At 38.6% G+C, this 18,115-nt stretch overlaps 1 protein-coding gene across 4 annotated transcripts in view; it reads right to left on the bottom strand.

The window, feature by feature from the left end:
- The window catches only part of LOC113015811 (sodium-driven chloride bicarbonate exchanger-like), a 51,238-nt gene that overhangs the window by 19,066 nt on the left and 14,057 nt on the right, over positions 1-18,115 (bottom strand). For 3 of the 4 annotated variants that reach the window (XM_026158132.1, XM_026158136.1, XM_026158135.1), the window contains 4 exons: positions 10,414-10,495; positions 2,050-2,193; positions 1,748-1,889; positions 1,390-1,550 (listed from right to left, as the gene is read on the bottom strand). In XM_026158132.1, coding sequence (XP_026013917.1) covers positions 1,390-1,550; positions 1,748-1,889; positions 2,050-2,193; positions 10,414-10,495 — 529 coding nt within the window. The remainder of the gene's footprint in view (positions 1-1,389; positions 1,551-1,747; positions 1,890-2,049; positions 2,194-10,413; positions 10,496-18,115) is intronic. The other variant, XM_026158133.1, reaches the window with a different exon arrangement.

Raw genomic sequence — 18,115 nt, 5'->3', positions numbered from 1 at the left:
CTGAATGAACATTATATTACAACATATGGCATCTACAGCAGTATAAGCTACAATTAAAATTAAGGAAAGTTTCTTCATCCTTCATCCTGAGTAACCTCTGAACTGTGATGTGTTTGGTTACTGTAGATTTAAAGGTGCTGGTCAATGTGAAATGGAACGTGCCAGCTAGTCAAGTATTGTACAGTATAAATACTCCTTCATTCTGTTTGCGCACAATGTGGGTAAACTGTTAGAGTGAGGATCAAGTCAAGCAGGCGGTTTCTATTGAGATGATTTAATGAATTTGCAGCTCAGTGCACCGCTCTCTCTGTTGATATGAATCAATGGAGCTCACTCAATAGTCTCTTTCTTGGTTTCATTTTTTTTTTAAACAATCATTCAAAGAAGACAATATTTATTTAATTACACTTTGGATCTCTCTGCTTTAGCAAATGAACAGACTACACTGGTGTTCACAATTAACAGCTAAAATAAAAAAAATACATGTGATATGCTGTGAACAGTTGGGTTATGATCTTAGATTTAAATTATGTAATAGAGTTTCGCTAGCAGAGGTAAAATGGTAGTAAGTTTCAGAGAGGTGTGGCGCAACAAAAGCTTTGGCACACAATTCTGAAACAAGGGACAGTCAGAAGAGCAAGTGAGGCTAAGCCTAGAGCATGTGGAGCATCTGGATCAGGAAAGGGTGGATTTGGTACTTAATCATGGATAGTGGCAGTGGCTGACATCAAGACATTCTATTGGTGGATGGAAAAGGCTAGCATGAAACACAGCACAGAAGCAGAAGTCTGTGCAGGCATAGTAGCAGGAAGTAATATGCAAGCTGGGACAGCATATACTGAGAGGCATAACCAAGTCACTGGGATATTGTACAGGAACATCTTTGCTGCATATGGATTAGAAATCCCCATGTCCCAATGGGACATGCCATCAAAAGTGGCTGAGAACACCAGCACAAAGTTCCTGTGGGACTTCTAGTTCCAGACAGGAACCAGCAACCAGACACAGAGGTGGCTGTCAAGGAGCAGAAGAGGGCAACTGTGTGGAAATCCCAACTGACAAGCAACATCAGAAAGAAGGAACATGAGAAAACTGTTGTACCAGAGACTGACAAAGTGTGGTCCAAAAATAGAGCTTGACACTGGGAGAGTGGCTCGATTATATTAAGTACTTGAGCAAAGAAGCTTTCAAGAGAAACACCACGAAGAGCTTCACAACAAAAGCCAACATAAAAACAAAAAGTTAACCAAACACGAGTCTAAAGATGAGGTTTTAGCTGGGGGTTGTTTTTTTTTATTATGTAGATTTTGAACAAATGTGCCTGCTGCATGTTTTTGTGCCATGAAGGTCGCATAAACCCTTTTAAAAATCACTTCATCTAGTGTTTACCTGCAATCTCTTCCAGTGAGTTTGCCCTCATATCCAGCATCACAGTGCCATTCATGATGCAGCTGCGAAGTTCAAAGAGACTGTGTAGAGACAGAGTGGCTACATAGGGTTTACTCCACCGCTCACCACCATCCTCAACGTCTTCCTCAAACTTAAGCCACCTGCAACCAAAAGAAAACACACAAAAAAATTCCTCGATTTTTCCTTGTATTTTCCTTTTAGTTTTGATGTGTACATTATGTTTTATCACATTGCTAACTCATAGTCCTCTAGCCACATCAATTTAATAAGCTTTTATTTAGATAGAAACAATTCAAAGTCTCAAGCACAACAGGGGAGAAAAAATACAAAGGCATACCTTGCTGTCTCCTTCCATTCAGCATCCTCACCCTCCCTGAGGCAGATTTCGTCCAGCTCAGTGAACAGGGCGTGGGGGATGTGTTCCTCATCGCCATCCTCAGTCCCCAACAGAAACTGCACCCTCTGAGCTGGTGTGTCTGCTGCAGCAAGTTTGATAGGTGGAAGACAAGCACAGAAAAGAAGAAAAAAGCCAAAGAAATTAAGAATTTGAATACCACTGGAAGACATGGATTAGAAGCACATAACCCAGGTTCTGTAAAAATGTGTAATCTAAATCAGCATTTTAGAACCAAAACCTACTGTGTGATGGGGATTCTCTTCCATCCTCAGCTGTGGAATCCCTCTCTTTGGACCTCTTCCTGTGTCTGTGTCCATGGTGACGATGTCGTCGGTGCGACCTCCTGCCTAGAGGAACGTGAACCCCAATGTATAGAGTGCGGTGACCTAGAGAAAAGATGGAAAAAGATGAAGATTAGCTGTGTCATTGATCTAAAATTTTACAGACCTAATCGGTGAGTCACTCACCAGTGACTCATACGCAGGAATACTGCCAATGTGGGATGTGGCAAGATTAAGAAGTAGCTCAGTAAAAGCCCAAAATGTCACAAGTTTAATTCTTAGAGACAAACTTTTATTTATCAGGAAATGTCCTGATTATTTCAGTGAATGTTTTTAATTATTCATGTAAAATCTGTTATCTTTTCAAAATCAAAATGCAAAATAAAACAGCTGGGTTGCATTGTGCAGTCTTACATTACTCTATAACTGCCTAACCAAACACTTTTACCATCTGGGTAAACTAATTATTATATATTATATATTATATTATATTTAAACGTGGCAGAAATTTTATTAATGTTGTTAGATCCCTGGCACAACTGGGGGTACGTACATCCTGTGGAAATAAAGCTAAGTATCATTAGCATGATAACTGTGACAGAGGTCACCCATACAGATAAATAAAACAAAAGACCTGGTGTAGAATACAAAGAAAATGGGACTGAGCAACAATCCTTGTGGTACTCCAGTGAAAAGAAAACATCCTTTAGCCTTTAGCCACCGTATTTTGAGTCATTTGCTGTAAACTTTGTGGAAAACTTGTAAATATTATTTTACCTAAACCTTTTTCTACAGGTGAACACGTTGCTACATGTGTTAGGACAGCAGCTGAATGAGTACATTGGTTAAATATACCAATGCACATCATCTAATTCAACTTATAGACCTTTCATTCCCAAGTAGAAGTAAATCACATATAGAATTGCAGTGTTGAGTTTAGACTTTAGCCTATTTTTATGCATATAAAAAGAACCCATACTGGCATATTTTTAACTGTCACAAATGCTGGTTTAATAAAGAAAATTATATTATTATATCATATTTCAAAAACGGGTCTAGAAAAAAATAATAAAAACAAGCTATCATAGCTTGTAGCTTGTACATAAATAAAAATAACAATGCTCAACTTGCCCAGTAATATAGAGAAGTAAATGCCATTGTCTGTTAGGTAAAAACCACAAAGACATTATTTAACGAACTACTACCTCTAGGGTCTTTGGTCATCTTTGCACAAGTTGAAATGATTTTGACATTATAATATCTTTGTAATTACTTACTTTCATCAAATAAATACAGAACAGATAATGAAAGGGAGATTGTGAAAGGATATTGTACAATGTAGCACAAAGGCCTTTTTCTAATGTCCATGTGTATGTACGCGCGCATCCGCAGGGTCAGTGAGAAGATAATGCGAGCTGACTTTCTCCTCTTTTATTGCAATCGAGCTGCCTGGCCACTGCTGCCTTCCTGCCGGCTCTCAGCTCTGTGTCCGGACACAGACAATACTTCTACACACGCTGTTCTCTTTATTTGGCTTCACCACCGTATGAGGCGCCACATTGTCCGGCATAATGTGACACCACATGGATATACCCCATGAAATTTGATGCTAGGGAGCCACAAAATAGGGTGCGTCAAAGGAGCATCACTTTAAGTCATTTTTTTCTCACCAGAAAGATGACACAAGGGAAAGTGGTTGGTTATACTGTTTTCATCAACCCATCAAAGGCACTAGCACTTTTGTACAAATTTACATGTCTACTTTACTGAAAAAACAACACTCTTGCTGGCATTCACCTTTAGAGGAAAAGATCAAACCCATTTTGCATACCACTGTAAAAAAGGTTATTTCATTCATAAATAATTTATCATTAGCAACCATTAAATATATCACTTTGTTTGTAACAGTATACATGCTGAATTAAAGTGAAAGTATGCATTTGAAATTAGTGTTCATGTGAAAACTGTGTGCATTTCAACACAACATTTCAACTGTACAAGTACAAGTATTTTAAATCCTCAGGATATGTGTATTTTTTAATATAGGAGGAAAGATTATTTATTATTATATTTGCAATGTACAGTTGAAGTGTGAATACACTTCCTATACATATCTGATTGATTATCAGAAAAACTCGGTACTGTATATTTTCGGTACTGTATATTGTATATTTTGTCAGATAAAAATATCCCAGTGATTGCCTTGAATTGTTTTCACTTGCTTGGATACATGCCTAATCTCATCACAGCATACTAATCAGATTTAAGCAATGAAAAGACAAAAGATGAATCATCTAGGAGCACAGTAACATCAGATCATTTCAGAGTACACACCCTGCACCAATAGGAATCCAGAGAAAAAATTAGATCTCAGAGGATGCAATGAGAAAATGAACGACAGGTCAGAATAGATTTGTAGTTTGGAGGCTATCTTCTTAACAGAGCATGTACCGTTGCCGATGCAAACTGTTCTCAGCATTGACTGAATTATGCATGTCAGAAGCCGAGGAGAGAATGACTGTGCATATGCAGGAAATTTCATATATGAACAGACAGGACCTAGGCAGCTGAGGAACACATAACAGGAAAGCAAGAGAGCTTTAGAGTTCATGAGCAAGTCTCACAAGTGAAGGACTTTACAAAAATAGCACTTGTCCTCCAGGCCTAAACTACTGCTGATGTCATAGGATGTTTCTTTTCCTTTTCTTCTGTTGCCACATCTCACTGGCTTTCAGTCAGCCTCAGCCTGAATTCACTCAGCTGTGTGACATGCTGTGTTTTAGCGTCCACATCCTCAAGTCCATGGGTGTGTATTCATGTATGTGTAGGATTACGTGACTACTGACAAAAGTAATTCTGATTGGCTTTTGCTGGGTTTTGCAGTCTTATCATACAACTGCCTTGGCCTCTGAAGAAGCAGTACAGTTTATGTTCTCAGTTTATTCATGTCATGTGTGGCAACCTCTTGTACTTGTTGACATTGCAAAGTTTTCTTTGATTAGAGATAGTCTTTATATATATCTCAGTTTTTGATGCCAACTGGAGACTATTTAAAATAGCTAAAATAGCTGATTATTTCAAATATATTCATATTCAAAATTCTGTAAAATATACATTTACAGAATATATTCCTAATGTCAGTAACTTCCTAAAGCAGCTGCTTGCTATAATTTCATATCAAATGTTAATCAAACATGAAACAAGTATTTCTGGGAACTCCTTTCAGTGTTGCTCCAAATTTTATGCAATATAGAATATTGCAGAGTAAAGTCAACAAGACTAAAGTCAGCATGCAGCTAATAATAGTAAACATGCTAAGTGTGACAAGGGTGCGGTAACATCAATGCAATAAAACCTAAATCATGTGTGTGGGGTTGCCCAGCTAGCAGTTGTATGGATGTCCCCAACAGAAACACTCTTAAAAAAGGTGCGTGACCTAGCCTTTGGTATTCTCCTGGTGTAATGTGCATGCAGGTACACAGGAGGCTGCAGTCCCTGGCACTCCAGTGTGGCAACCACTGGAGGGACACATGATTCCTTCTGTAAGAAGGATCCCAGGAAGGAGTTTGTTGCTTTTCCTAAACCCTTTAGTTCTGGTTACATTTTTAAGCTCAGACACTGCAAAGTGAAGCCACGTCTGGCTCTCATCAGCAAAAAACAGGAGATGAAAAGTTAAAAGCTCCAGTGTGGGACAGCTATAGGTAGACTCCCTATCCTTAAACACGAAGGCAGGCATAGGATACAGAAACATCGGATTTTATCTAGACAGCAATAGGAGTGTTTCGAGTGAAAGTTCCTTTAAGTAAAGACATTCTAAAGGCTCAAAAGGCAGCTCTAAAAGTGCCTCTAAAACTGTCAGTAAATCGCACAAGGGAAAAACAGGCTTGGCAGGAGACCTCAGCTAGTGGCCTCCCTTCATAAACCTCCTTATCTGAGAATTCTGACCAATTGGTGCAGAACCAAAGCCAACATGACTGGCTGAAATTGCAGCCAAATACATTTTAATACATGTTATCTAGCAAATCCTGAAGGAAGCATAACAGCTTTGGAACTGAGCACTATCTGAACACCATATCTAAGATACACACCATAAAGTGAACATGTGGAAAGAGCTGTTGCACTCTGAATGGTCTCAATGACCCACAGAAGAAGAACAGACTCATTCAAATTCAAGTTTTCACATGCCAGGCCCTGAGAACTAACTGCATTGGATGTGGTTGAAAAAGCTGCCTATGTCTCTGTGACGCTAAGTCCCTCAACCCTCTTGGGATTGAGTCACAAAGGCAGTGGCCACTGCTGGTTGTGGAGCAGACAGGCTCATTGCTTCTCATTGACCCAACAGGTCATGGATGACCATCCATGGCCTGTTGGGTCAATGAGAAGCAATTAAAATCAGAGACAGTCACTGCTCCCTGAGGTTGAAAGGGAGAAACACATGTAGCAGCACATTCAGCCATGGGTGAGGTGAGATTTTGTGTCCTCGCCCTCGTTTCTTATAGAAAATAATTCATTGCATGATGCAAACAGATTTACGGACGCCTTACCAAACTTGTCCCACAGCTGGTAAACTATTTTGGGATTGAGTCACCACTCCCTGTAGAGTAGAGAACCTCTGGAGAGCAAATCCGCTCCAGTGTTCAACACACCAGGAACATGCGTCACACTTAATGAGAGGAGTTGTTTGCTGCTCTACATAATCAGGCTGTGAGCCAACTTGTGTAATGTCACCGAGAGAAAGCCTCCCTGACAGTTTATATACACCACTGCTGTTGCATTGACGTCCTTAACAAGACATTACAATTTTCAGAAGCAGCAAGAAATAGCTCAAAGCCAGAAAAACTGTCCTCCACATATTTGTTTGAAGGTGCAACTTCAAACAAGTGCCATTTATGGTCCTTCTCTTGAAAATACCCCCCTACCCAGTCAATGAAGCACCTGTTGTCAGAGTTTTCCTCATAACAACCACATCCAAGTGGTCACCAACAGCGAACACTTCTGGGTCTCCCCACTCACAGAGACCTATCAGGCATACATCTGAGAAGACATCTCACATCCAGCTGCAGGTGAGATACCCAGTGCTGAAAGTCCTCCATCCTCAACAGCTCCTGAGCAATGACAGAGATTACTGAGGACATCAGCTTATCAAAAGACCATGTTTCCCTTGTGAAAAAGGGGAAGGTGGTGGCGAAATTTCTCCTTGACTTTGAACAGTTAGAGAAATTATATCATCCTGATTTTGAATTTAATGTCAGCAAACATGTCTCAAAAATGTTGGGACCGGGCAACAAAAGATTACAAAAAGTAAGCGGTGATAAAGAAATAACCGGAGGAACATTTTGCACCTAATTAAGTTAACTGAGCTTCTCTTAAGTAAAAGTGGAAGAGATTTACCACTCTATAAAAATCTAGAGCTTTCAGAATAATGCTCATTAACAGCAAAGGCTGTGACTATGTCACCATATAGAGCATATCATATACTCAAGAGATTCTGAGACTCTAGAGAAGTCTCTGTGTGTAAGGGACACTAATAAGTCAATATTGAATGCTCATGATCTTCTCAACCTAAAGCGGCACTGCATTAAACCCAGCCATGATTATGTCATGGAAATATGAAGCGCCTTGAGGCGACTTTTGTTGTGATTTGGCGCTATATAAATAAAATTGAATTGAAATTGAATTGAAATTGAAATATCTACATAGACTCAAGATCACTTCTAGAAATTGCTGTTCATGAAAACAGTCCACCATGTTATCCACAAGCTTTGTTATCCAAAGAAGAAGTAACATGTGAACAGAAACGTCACCGCTCTTCTCTGGTGTAGTCAAGATCTTTTTCAGGAAAGGCCTCACATATTTCAGAGGGATAATGCTAAACCGCACGCTCTACCTTTTACAACAACGTAGCTTCATTGTTGAAGAGCCCAGGATTTGAATTGCCTGCCTGCAGTCCGGACCTTTCAAAAATATGACAGAAGACCCACGACTGTTGAGCAGCTAGAGTCCTAGAATGTCAGACAGGAATGAGATAACATTCCTCCTCAAAAGGTCCAACTGATGATCTCTTTAGTACCCAAATGTTTACGACTCTTGTTGAAAGAATATTTTTGTAACATGTTGCTGCAAACAAATTCAAATTTAAATTCAAAACAAGCTCATATTATTCTTTTCATATTTTCATATTTTTTTTATTTACATTTCACACAACATTCCAATTTTTTAGAATAGGGGTCATACTTAACACATTAAGGGAATACTTTCTATTGAGATATTGTTCAATTTTGTATTTGAATTGGATCTATTAACAGTGATGTAATACACATAATTAACTCTCCTAGAACTAATCTAGTAGGAGGAGTTATGCAGTGACATAACTTCAGAGGATCTTCTTTTCCTGCTTTTTGAAGAGTCTGTGTTACCACAGCAACAGACAAGAATAAAGTAATTATGGAAACCATCATCCAGAGATGCGGGTCCTTGAGATGAAAGTACTGCCTCACTGACAGAGTGTCAGAATAAAAGACTGACATTTCTGCCAGCTACCTAGATCCACGTTGCCTGGTAACAAAAATTCTGTGGATGCTGACGGGGAACCAATTCTGCTTCAGTAATAACTCATCTTTTGAGTGTACCAAAGCTTTCTATTGTTTGACTATTGCACAGAAAACTCTTTAATGCTCTCGATATGAATGTACATTTATTTTCACCATTTGCCTCCTAACAGGCCTTTGTCTTGTATGCTGCTTTCTAAAATTATTTCATGTACCCACATTATTTTGCCTATTTTCACCTAGTTTAGATTGTCTTTGGTCATCTTACTAAACATGTAAATACATCAGGGTTGTTTTTTTTTTTTTTTAATTACACTTGTATTGCAAAATTACAGGTTTAGCACGTTAGTATGAGTAATGTTCACTACCTTTAATCAATCAAGGCTTTATTCGCCACGTGCAGGTTGGCCTGCAGTGAAATAGGACCCCCCCCCCCCCCCCCCCCCCCCCACAACCTTACACACACGACACAGACATCACATGGGGATACAGGTCGGAGATTGGTAGCGTTACAGAAAAAGAAAACACTGAAATATACACTACAATGGGAAAGTACAAGAGGAAAAAAAAAGAGACCTCTACTCATGCTGGGCTCCTGAGAGGACAGCATGAGAACAGGAAACAAAAAAAACAGCCGGTTCCGCTTTCTTAATTCTTCGATAAGTCAGGGCCAAGCCAGCTCCGATCAGCCAGAACCCTGTTACCATGGTTCCGAATAGGTAGATATCTTCAGCACTCAGGCTCACCCAAGCCCAAACTTCTCGTTGAGAAAGGGGTGTCAATTGCATTTAGGGACCAATTGATCAAATCCATAATTCCTCTTTTAGGTTTTAGAGAACAGACTGTGAGAGAGTGTTCCAGGGAAAAGTAATACAAAAAAACACGAGACTAGACAAGGACATAAGAGGCTAAGCAGGGAAGCTAAGGGAAAGGCGGAGAGGAGAAAAGTGCGACCGCCTTCGTCAAGAGCAAGAGCAGAAGAAAAATGTCAAATAATAAAGGTAATAAATTCAAAAATAGATATGGGGACAGTTGTATTACTAAAACTGGTGAGTCAACATTCAATTCTCTCATTGTTGTTAACATAGTCAGGTTAGTCTTTGTCTTAACATGCGATGCTACTTAGCACTATAAAGTTAATGACTTTTAAACATATCATAACAGAGAGCCTGTTCCAGATCCTCTTGGACTAAACCCAAGGTTTGGTCTGCTTACATTATATGATTGTCATGGAGTACTGATCTTTTTGCATTTTTAAGATGTTTTCTTATTTGCTGATATTTCCCTGTGGATTTATTAAGGTTTTTCTTTTTAAACAAAAATTAAGTCCACTTTTACAAAAAGGAAACCCTTTTGTAACCCTTTGAACTTTGTTGTCTATTCAGGATGCTGTTTGGTGCAGAAATTGCACCTCTGTCTCTTTTATGTCATCTGAAATGCTGATGCAAGCAGATGTGCAGAGAAAAGACCTTGTGCTCTTTGATGCAGCAGCACTCACATCAAAATCCAACATCCATTTGCAATGACTTAGACAGGTGGACTGATATTATATACGGCTTTTCTGGTGTTCCTAGGCTCTGCTATGATTAACACTGCTATGTTGTAGCTTTTATATATTACATTGATATTATATAACACATGAAAATGATAGATATAATTGATCAGTGTTATGGAAAATGTTGGTGTGAGCAGTTGTTGAGTCACCTGGGAATAAACATTTGAATATTTTGGCCTCTGTTGTATCAAGCAAATGTTCAGTATCACTTAGTGATGTTACCTTCTAGTTCTTCCTTCTCAAAATTGGTGGTGAGCATGGAGCGTGTGCCCCCGCGGTCCACTATTGCCTCTTCATCAGTTCTCTACAGGAGACACACAGAGGCAAAGGTGATTACTCAGCATTAAAAAAATAAGAACCAACAATTTGTATGTAGCATGCACATTTTTAATATTATCTTCCTACAAATTCACAGGTGTAGCACTTCCCTGTTGCCCTAAATGCAACAATTCTCTGCCTCCCCTGCTATCAGCCTAGTGAGACGATGTGTCTTGAAATAAACACACAGGAAAACTCAGCATTAAGGCTGACATCCAGTCACTGTTACCATGGCAACAACAGACAGCCAATTGCAATTTAGAAGGAGCACATTCATCTATGGAATGCCAGAGTACACCATTTTCAGTTACACCTTTAAGAAGATCGCCTTATTGTGTGTACGCTTTAAATCATGTAAACGCTAACCCACCCACACCTTCCCCAAGCCCAGTTTCTTGGGAACTGGAGCAAGAGCACACACTCAGTGTAGAGTGGAAGAAACAAGGCCTGGTGATAATGGACACAGAGTAGTGCTTTTCTGGTAACACCCTTCTATAAATAGCTCTGACCTTGACAAATAAAAAAACACACTTTTGAGTGTTCACTGTGCTTTTAATATTCACTGAAAACACTGAAATATGAATGTGGTGTTTTTAACATATGCTCTGGAGACAAAAAAAAAGGAGACAACTTCTGTGGCTTCTAGTAGTAGAAAAGTGGTCGTAGCGATAAATTCTCTATCTCCTTGTCACTTTCTCTTATACCTCTGACTCTGCGTCTTATCACTCTCTCTCTTTTTGTTAGGAGTCTTGTCTTTAGCTCCTAGATCATATGTGTTTTACTAGATGTTCCCTATGAATGTGCAAATCATCGAATTATTCAGTATCAACAAGCATTTTGGTAGTCTTCACACAATAGTATTTGACCAAAAAAATAAACTTAGCACAAAAAGTAGAGAAATTTGTGTTCGGTCTATTTTTCTTTGTTAGGGCCCTCAGGCTGTTGTGGCTTCTGCATGCCACTGACGCCCCTGTTTGCTAAATAAATAAACGGCCAATATACCTTGTTGCTTCAGACTTCAATCATCTAATTCAATACACTACACCAAAAAAAAGGACAATAGCATGATTTGTACAGTTTGTACAGGGCTAAAAATTCATCTGTTCTCATGTCTTTCATTGATGCCTCTAAGGCTTTTGATCGAGTGAACCACAGAAAACTTTTTGATAAAATGAAGAGACGGGGAGTTCCTCAGTACATCGTGAGGATTCTCTCTTACTGGTACGCTCATCAGAACATGCAGGTTAAATGGGGAAGCAGTATTTCTGCCCCCTTTGGTGTCAGCAATGGTGTTAGACAGGGTGGGATTTTGTCTCCAATTTTATTTAATTTGTATGTTGATGATTTGTCCATACAACTGAGAGCCTGTAACACTGGGTGTATATTAGGTAAAGCACTGATAAATCATCTCATGTATGCAGATGACCTGGTTGTTTTTAGTCCAAGCAGTGCTGGGTTACAGGATCTTCTTAATGTCTGTACTGAATATGGTGTGCAATATGACATTGAGTACAATGCTGCTAAAAGTGCTGTTTTGATATGTAGAACCAAGCAGGATAAACAGCTAAATTTCCCTTTGTTTAAACTGGCACAAAAAACTCTTGAAGTTCATAAAAAGGTGAAATACCTCGGTCACTTTATTACTTTGTTTAAAGCGTATTGCACACCGCTATATACTGCCCCCTTGTGGTCATCCTACAAACAATGTAGCATGCAGAAGCTGCATGTTGCATATAATGATGCGATGAGAATCCTTTGCAGGATACCTAGAAGTGGTAGTGCCAGCCAGATGTTTGTAGCTGTGGGTGTTTTTGGACTTTTAAAGCACTTTTAAGGAAGCTAATGTTCAATTTTAGAGAACGACTGGATGGTTCGAGTAACAGTATAATTTTAGCACTCACAGATCCGACACTGAGTGGTTCCCGTTACTCATCCAGTCTCAGAAAGCACTGGTTAAAGTGTTTGTGTATTTATTGATTTATTTTAAGTAATTGTGCTTTATGTATATTATGGTTTTATATTTTTTTACAAATGTTTTAGATACTTATTTATATACATATATATATTTAATGGTTTATACCTTGTGTTGGGGGGGGGGGGGGGGGAGTGTTGTGTGTGTGTGTTTTTTTTTGTCTTGTTTTTATGGACATGAAGTCTGCCAATAAAGATTGAATTGAATAAGTTGTTGACAGAGAAAATTTGAAGTTTTTCATGGACATTTCAAAATGGCAGCAATGCTGCCCATTGGCTCCAAAATATCTCACCATGTTGACCATTATATGGTTAGAATATCTTTGCAGACTGTGACGCAGGAAGGCAGTTTTTACACCCTGTTTAAGGTCAAGGAAAAACTTTTAATGAATTAGACATGGAAAAAACTATGAATATGTGAAGCATATATTTGAAGTTACTGAACTGGAGACAGGGCTGGAGAGTTAAGTTAATCATTTAGACTAAGACAGTTACTTTTTGTCATTTTAAGTCTGAAATTTCATGTTAACTTACATATGCAAAGGAGGCGCTTTGAGACCCTCAAAGCGCCTTACAATTCTACTTTATAATTCCCCTCTGGCTATCACCAGTAGGTGGTAGGTGAAGTGTCTTGCCCAAGGACAAAATGACCGAGAGTGTCCGAGCTGGGGCTCGAAACGGCAACCTTCTGATTACAAGGCGAACTGCCAACTCTTGAGCCACCATCGCCCTAAATAACAATAATAATAATTATTATTTGGTGTAAAAAAAAAAAGTTTATACAAATCATTTTATAGATTTTTCCATAGCATTACGTTTGAATTTAACAGTTCAATCTTTCAAATAACAGACAAATATTTGTGAAATTATGATACATTTGTGAATGTATTTTAACAATCTAAATATGCATATGTACAGACAGATACATTTAAAAAAACAAGAAAATTATGTTTTATTACATTTACAGTGATTTTACGTTGATTTACATTTGAAATGTTAAATCACAGTCTATTTATGTGAATTTAATGATATTCTAGAAGAACAGTACAAAACTGTAAAATACACAGTAAAATACTTTTATATTACAATTTTTTTTACAGTGTGGCAGATGGTAAATGATAATCTGACATTTCCTCAGTGTCTCCATTTTGTCACTATTTATGCCTATGCATCCAGAATCAACCCTCTACAGACTCCATGTACTGCACCTCAATCTACAGTCACACATATGAGTCACTCAAGACAAAGTGTGTATATGTCAAGGAGCGAAAAAGTACAGAAACACTAATAAACTGATATAATCCCTGTCCTTTTCTTTCTTGGTAGAAGCTGCAGTGAAGATCTGAATGTTTGTAACAGTTCTGGTGTCATGCTTTGCCAAAAGGTGGATCCAAAGAGCAAACCCAGGCAACACTTGGCAAGTTTAAAGAAGTCATAGTTAAGAAGTGAATGGTTTACTGATAGAGAGCAGTTGGCAGGGAGATTTAGCAGCACTACAGGTTTGCATATGGGAGCCCTGTCAAAGAAGAGATAAAGAATTACCAGGAGTCGAATAGGAGAATATGGTCCACCTGTGATAGTCATTAGTTTTATTAGTTATTAGTATAGTTAAGAGTGAATGGAAACTTAGAGATTGTTTGTGGGCAGTTGGTGGATATCCAAGTTTGGTTAATTATGGAATTAATAATGACGACCATGATCTGTCAGAGAAATCTTGCAAACTCAGGCCGTGTATACTCCATATTTGATTACTAGACAGGTGTACGGAGAGCTTCTTCAATGGAGAAACTCCACTCAGGATGGACTCAGAGGAGCCAGAACAACTACTCTACATGACACTTAATAGCAAAGAATATTAAGAAAAACAAGATCTTTCTCGACTCTTCCTCACAGTAAATCTGTAGTACTGCAAAGGTCACTTAACTGGTTTATTTGACAGGGTGACTCCAAAACTTTGTTCTGGGTTTGTGCACCCTAATTTAAAGTAGAGATGGACCGATCCGATATTATGTATCGGTATCGGTCCGATATTGACCTAAATTACTGGATCGGATATCGGAGAAAAATAAAAAATGTAATCCGATCCATTAAATATCACGAAAGCACCTCACAAAACTTGCAACACGCCATAACTCACCTCAGAACGTTAGCACGTCGGAGCAGTATGCATCACGTGATAGAGCGGCTGTGGCATGCGGGACCTGTCGGTGGTCTGGATAGCATTTGGAGCTTCGCTAGCAACCCGGCACAAAGTTATCCCGAGAGAAGTAAAGCAAGTGTGTAAGTCCATCTCTGAATGTTTGTAAAGCATTCCTGCGTTAAGCTTAACAAACGACTGCCTCTTCTTGCTGCTACTTCAATCATGAAACTGCTTAATGATCAGCTGATCAGCTTTTCTGTGGCGAGTCCGTCTCTCTTGTTTGTTTTTGGCCCACTTTGCACCAGAAAGAGGAAACCAGTGGATAAACAACAGCAGCACGTTTAAGCTTGATAAGCTGTTGTTAGAATATATTACTTTCTACTCGAGGATCTTTTTCTACTGTAGTTGACGGCTGGTAACTGTGCAGGGGCGGATCTAGCAAAGTTTAGCCAGGGGGGCCGATAGGACATTACCAGGGAAAAGGGGGCACAAAGACATACTTTTCTTTCTTATTCTCATTTAAAATGTCTAGCTTTTAATAAATAATTATCTGACACCCAAAGTTTTAATTTGATGTAAAATGAATAGAAGTCAATTACTGTATATAGTGACTATTAAGTCTAATATATATACCCTAGTAAGCTATAGTACTTTTTCCTTTGGGAAGGTACCATCTGTGCAGTCTGCAATTTTGTTGAAGAAAGATGTTGAAGCTATTTAATATTTCTTGAAAAATAATTGATTTCTGTGCATTTTTTTTTTACACTGCATCAAATTAAGGTTGATTACGTCGATTAAGCATCATGAGGTGGAGCGTGAAGGGTGGTTCCCTATTTTTTATTTATTTATTTTTGTTGTTGCTGGGAGTTGGAACCCTATTAGTTAGGTTGCTTAATATTTACGCTAAGTACTCTTTAAAATACCAGAATAGGGAGGATGGTGCAGGTTTAAGTTTATTAGATTGATCAGTATTGCTGAACTATGAAATATTTTTTTTTGCATACAGGTATAACAGAATAGCTTTAGTGTAGTTGTTGTTTTAAACTTGAGTATGAACTTATACAAAATGCAGCAAGATATTAAAAAAAAACAGTTTTGTTGATTAAAAAACACTATATCGGATTCATATCGGTATCGGCAGATATCCAAATTTATGATATCGGTATCGGTATCGGACATAAAAAAGTGGTATCGTGCCATCTCTAATTTAAAGTCATTTGACAGATTCACCACAAGATCAGCCTGCAATTAGGCATGTTAAGTGTTAAAGACAGTGCAATTAGAAAAAGACTAAATAATTATAGCTCGTTTCGAAAGGTTACCATGAGAAAGCCCCTCCTCTCTAAAAATAACATGGCTTAAAATTGTAAAGGTGTGCCTGGACAAACCTTCTGACTGATTTTTGGAATAATGCCCTTTGGAAAGATCACCTTTCACTAACTGAGTTGAACTTGAGCTCACCGTAAACTAAAGTATTATAGAGGCAAAATGTCAATTTTTTTTCTGGCGCATGTATTTTGTTGGAGTATGTTTATTTACTTTTTTTCTCCCATTCCTCTGAACTGTTTTGTTTTTCAACACAGGAAGCGTTGAGGAGTTTGTGCATCTATATTCATTACCTATTACTGAAAACCAGAGAGAAATATAATAACTAGAAACAATGAGTTCCACCCTACTGTCCTGACTGCTTCACTCCTGTATTTTCTCTCATTTCCACACAGAATAAATGATGTAATAAACAATATCAAATGAGAACTTTTGTTTTTTTCTGTCCCAAACAAAGCTTTACTCTGTTTAATATAACAGATGAGCCAGAATCTCCTGCCTGCAGGTCCCTGCTTCTATTTTTGGACAACGGTATTTCTGGCGTATGTTACTGACCCCAGACCAGCACACACAGCTACATCCCAGCTCACCAATCTGGGTTGAGATTAATCTGCCAGCAGGATAAAGCCTTGTCTTTGACCATGGGATCAGTGATTGAGGGCCCTGCACTGTGGGTAGAATTAAATCAGCTGGTTCTCAGTTAATGCGCTGGTCAGTGACAGAGGCTTCAGGGGGAACAGGGGCAGGACTCACGTGATCAAGACTCTAGAGGAGATGGAGGAGGGGTAGAAATGGTATGATGAACAGAGACACTTGAATTTAACCTGAACAGATATTATATCTATAGCTGTTCACCTTGTAGCTTTTTTTTCCCTTTACAGCTTATTAGTTTTATTGTAGTTTTAGATGCACTAGTTATTATATGTGAAAGAAATAGTATGAACAAATTGTACTGGATATGCGGCACATATGCACAAAGCAGTGTTAAAATAGGAAGAAACAGCAGCACACAGGAGGAAAGATGAAAAAACCATCAGGCCTGGACACAAAGAGAGCATGAGAGGGGGTTTTGATGCCTCACAGTGTGAAGTCTTCATGTGCAAGCATGTGCGCAGTGATGTTAAGCCAAGCGTTACAACCTTCAGGAGGAAGGTTTGACATTGTACTTCATCTGTTTTGATTCAATCTACAGTATGTTCTGTAGATGTACAGCAAAAAAAAAACCTCATTCCCTCACAAGCATAGATGTTCTTGTCCAAAAATATTCTTTCTCAGTTATGTTTGTGGTTTAGTTTCTCATGCTGTGATATATTTATCTTTATTTTTGTTCTATATTAAGGCCGGAGGTTGCTAGAACGTCTATGTTCAACTACAATATGTAGATATCTATGCTATGCTCAAAACATGCATTCACAATAAAAGCTTCATTAAGAAATGAAGAAATGTCTTCTTTTAGTACATCAGGACTTCATTAGTCAAAAGATATAGACCAAAAACAAATGTCCATTACAGAGGACATAAATGAATAGGCTGGTTCTCAGGAGGTTATAGTATATCAAGTGGACAACTAGTAGAAAGTCAGGGTCTGCAGCACCAAATCATTAATGGTACGATCACACTATGGAAAACAGTGTTTGAAGACCCACGGCACAATGGGGTCTTCAAACGCTTCAAACAATGGGGGTCTTATTGCCACTTTGTTCAATAAACTTGTGATCTTGTAGCCTTTGAAATGGTTTATTTATGGTGGGAAGAAGGTGTGTGACCAACTCTGATGCAGAAGCACAGTGATCAAATTACAATAAGACAGTCTTCTATCAGTGTTCATTAATTTACGATTGATCCACGTCAATTTGGCAATTATATGCAATGTGTGATAAATCCATGAAAACCACAAATCTGTTACTGTCTACATTCAGTGCCCAGCCAGAACCTCATAGATTTGACCCAGAAATTGAGAAATTCCTCCACAAATAGTGGCATAGTTGATGTAGGATGGAAATCTAATAGTAAAATGGCTCTGCAACCTTGCAACTGATGAGTTGAACTCCAGACTAACTCGGGTTGATATCAATGTGTTGGCCATCTGTTTGCATTAGACAGCAGTTCCCCAGTCTGTCTGAAATTGACTGCAGTCGGTCTGAGTTGCATTGCAATTGTTTGGATAGA

The sequence above is a fragment of the Astatotilapia calliptera genome, chromosome 23 (assembly GCF_900246225.1).
Source record: "Astatotilapia calliptera chromosome 23, fAstCal1.2, whole genome shotgun sequence".
Lineage (NCBI taxonomy): Eukaryota > Metazoa > Chordata > Actinopteri > Cichliformes > Cichlidae > Astatotilapia > Astatotilapia calliptera.
This window is presented reverse-complemented; position numbering and strand designations above follow the sequence as displayed.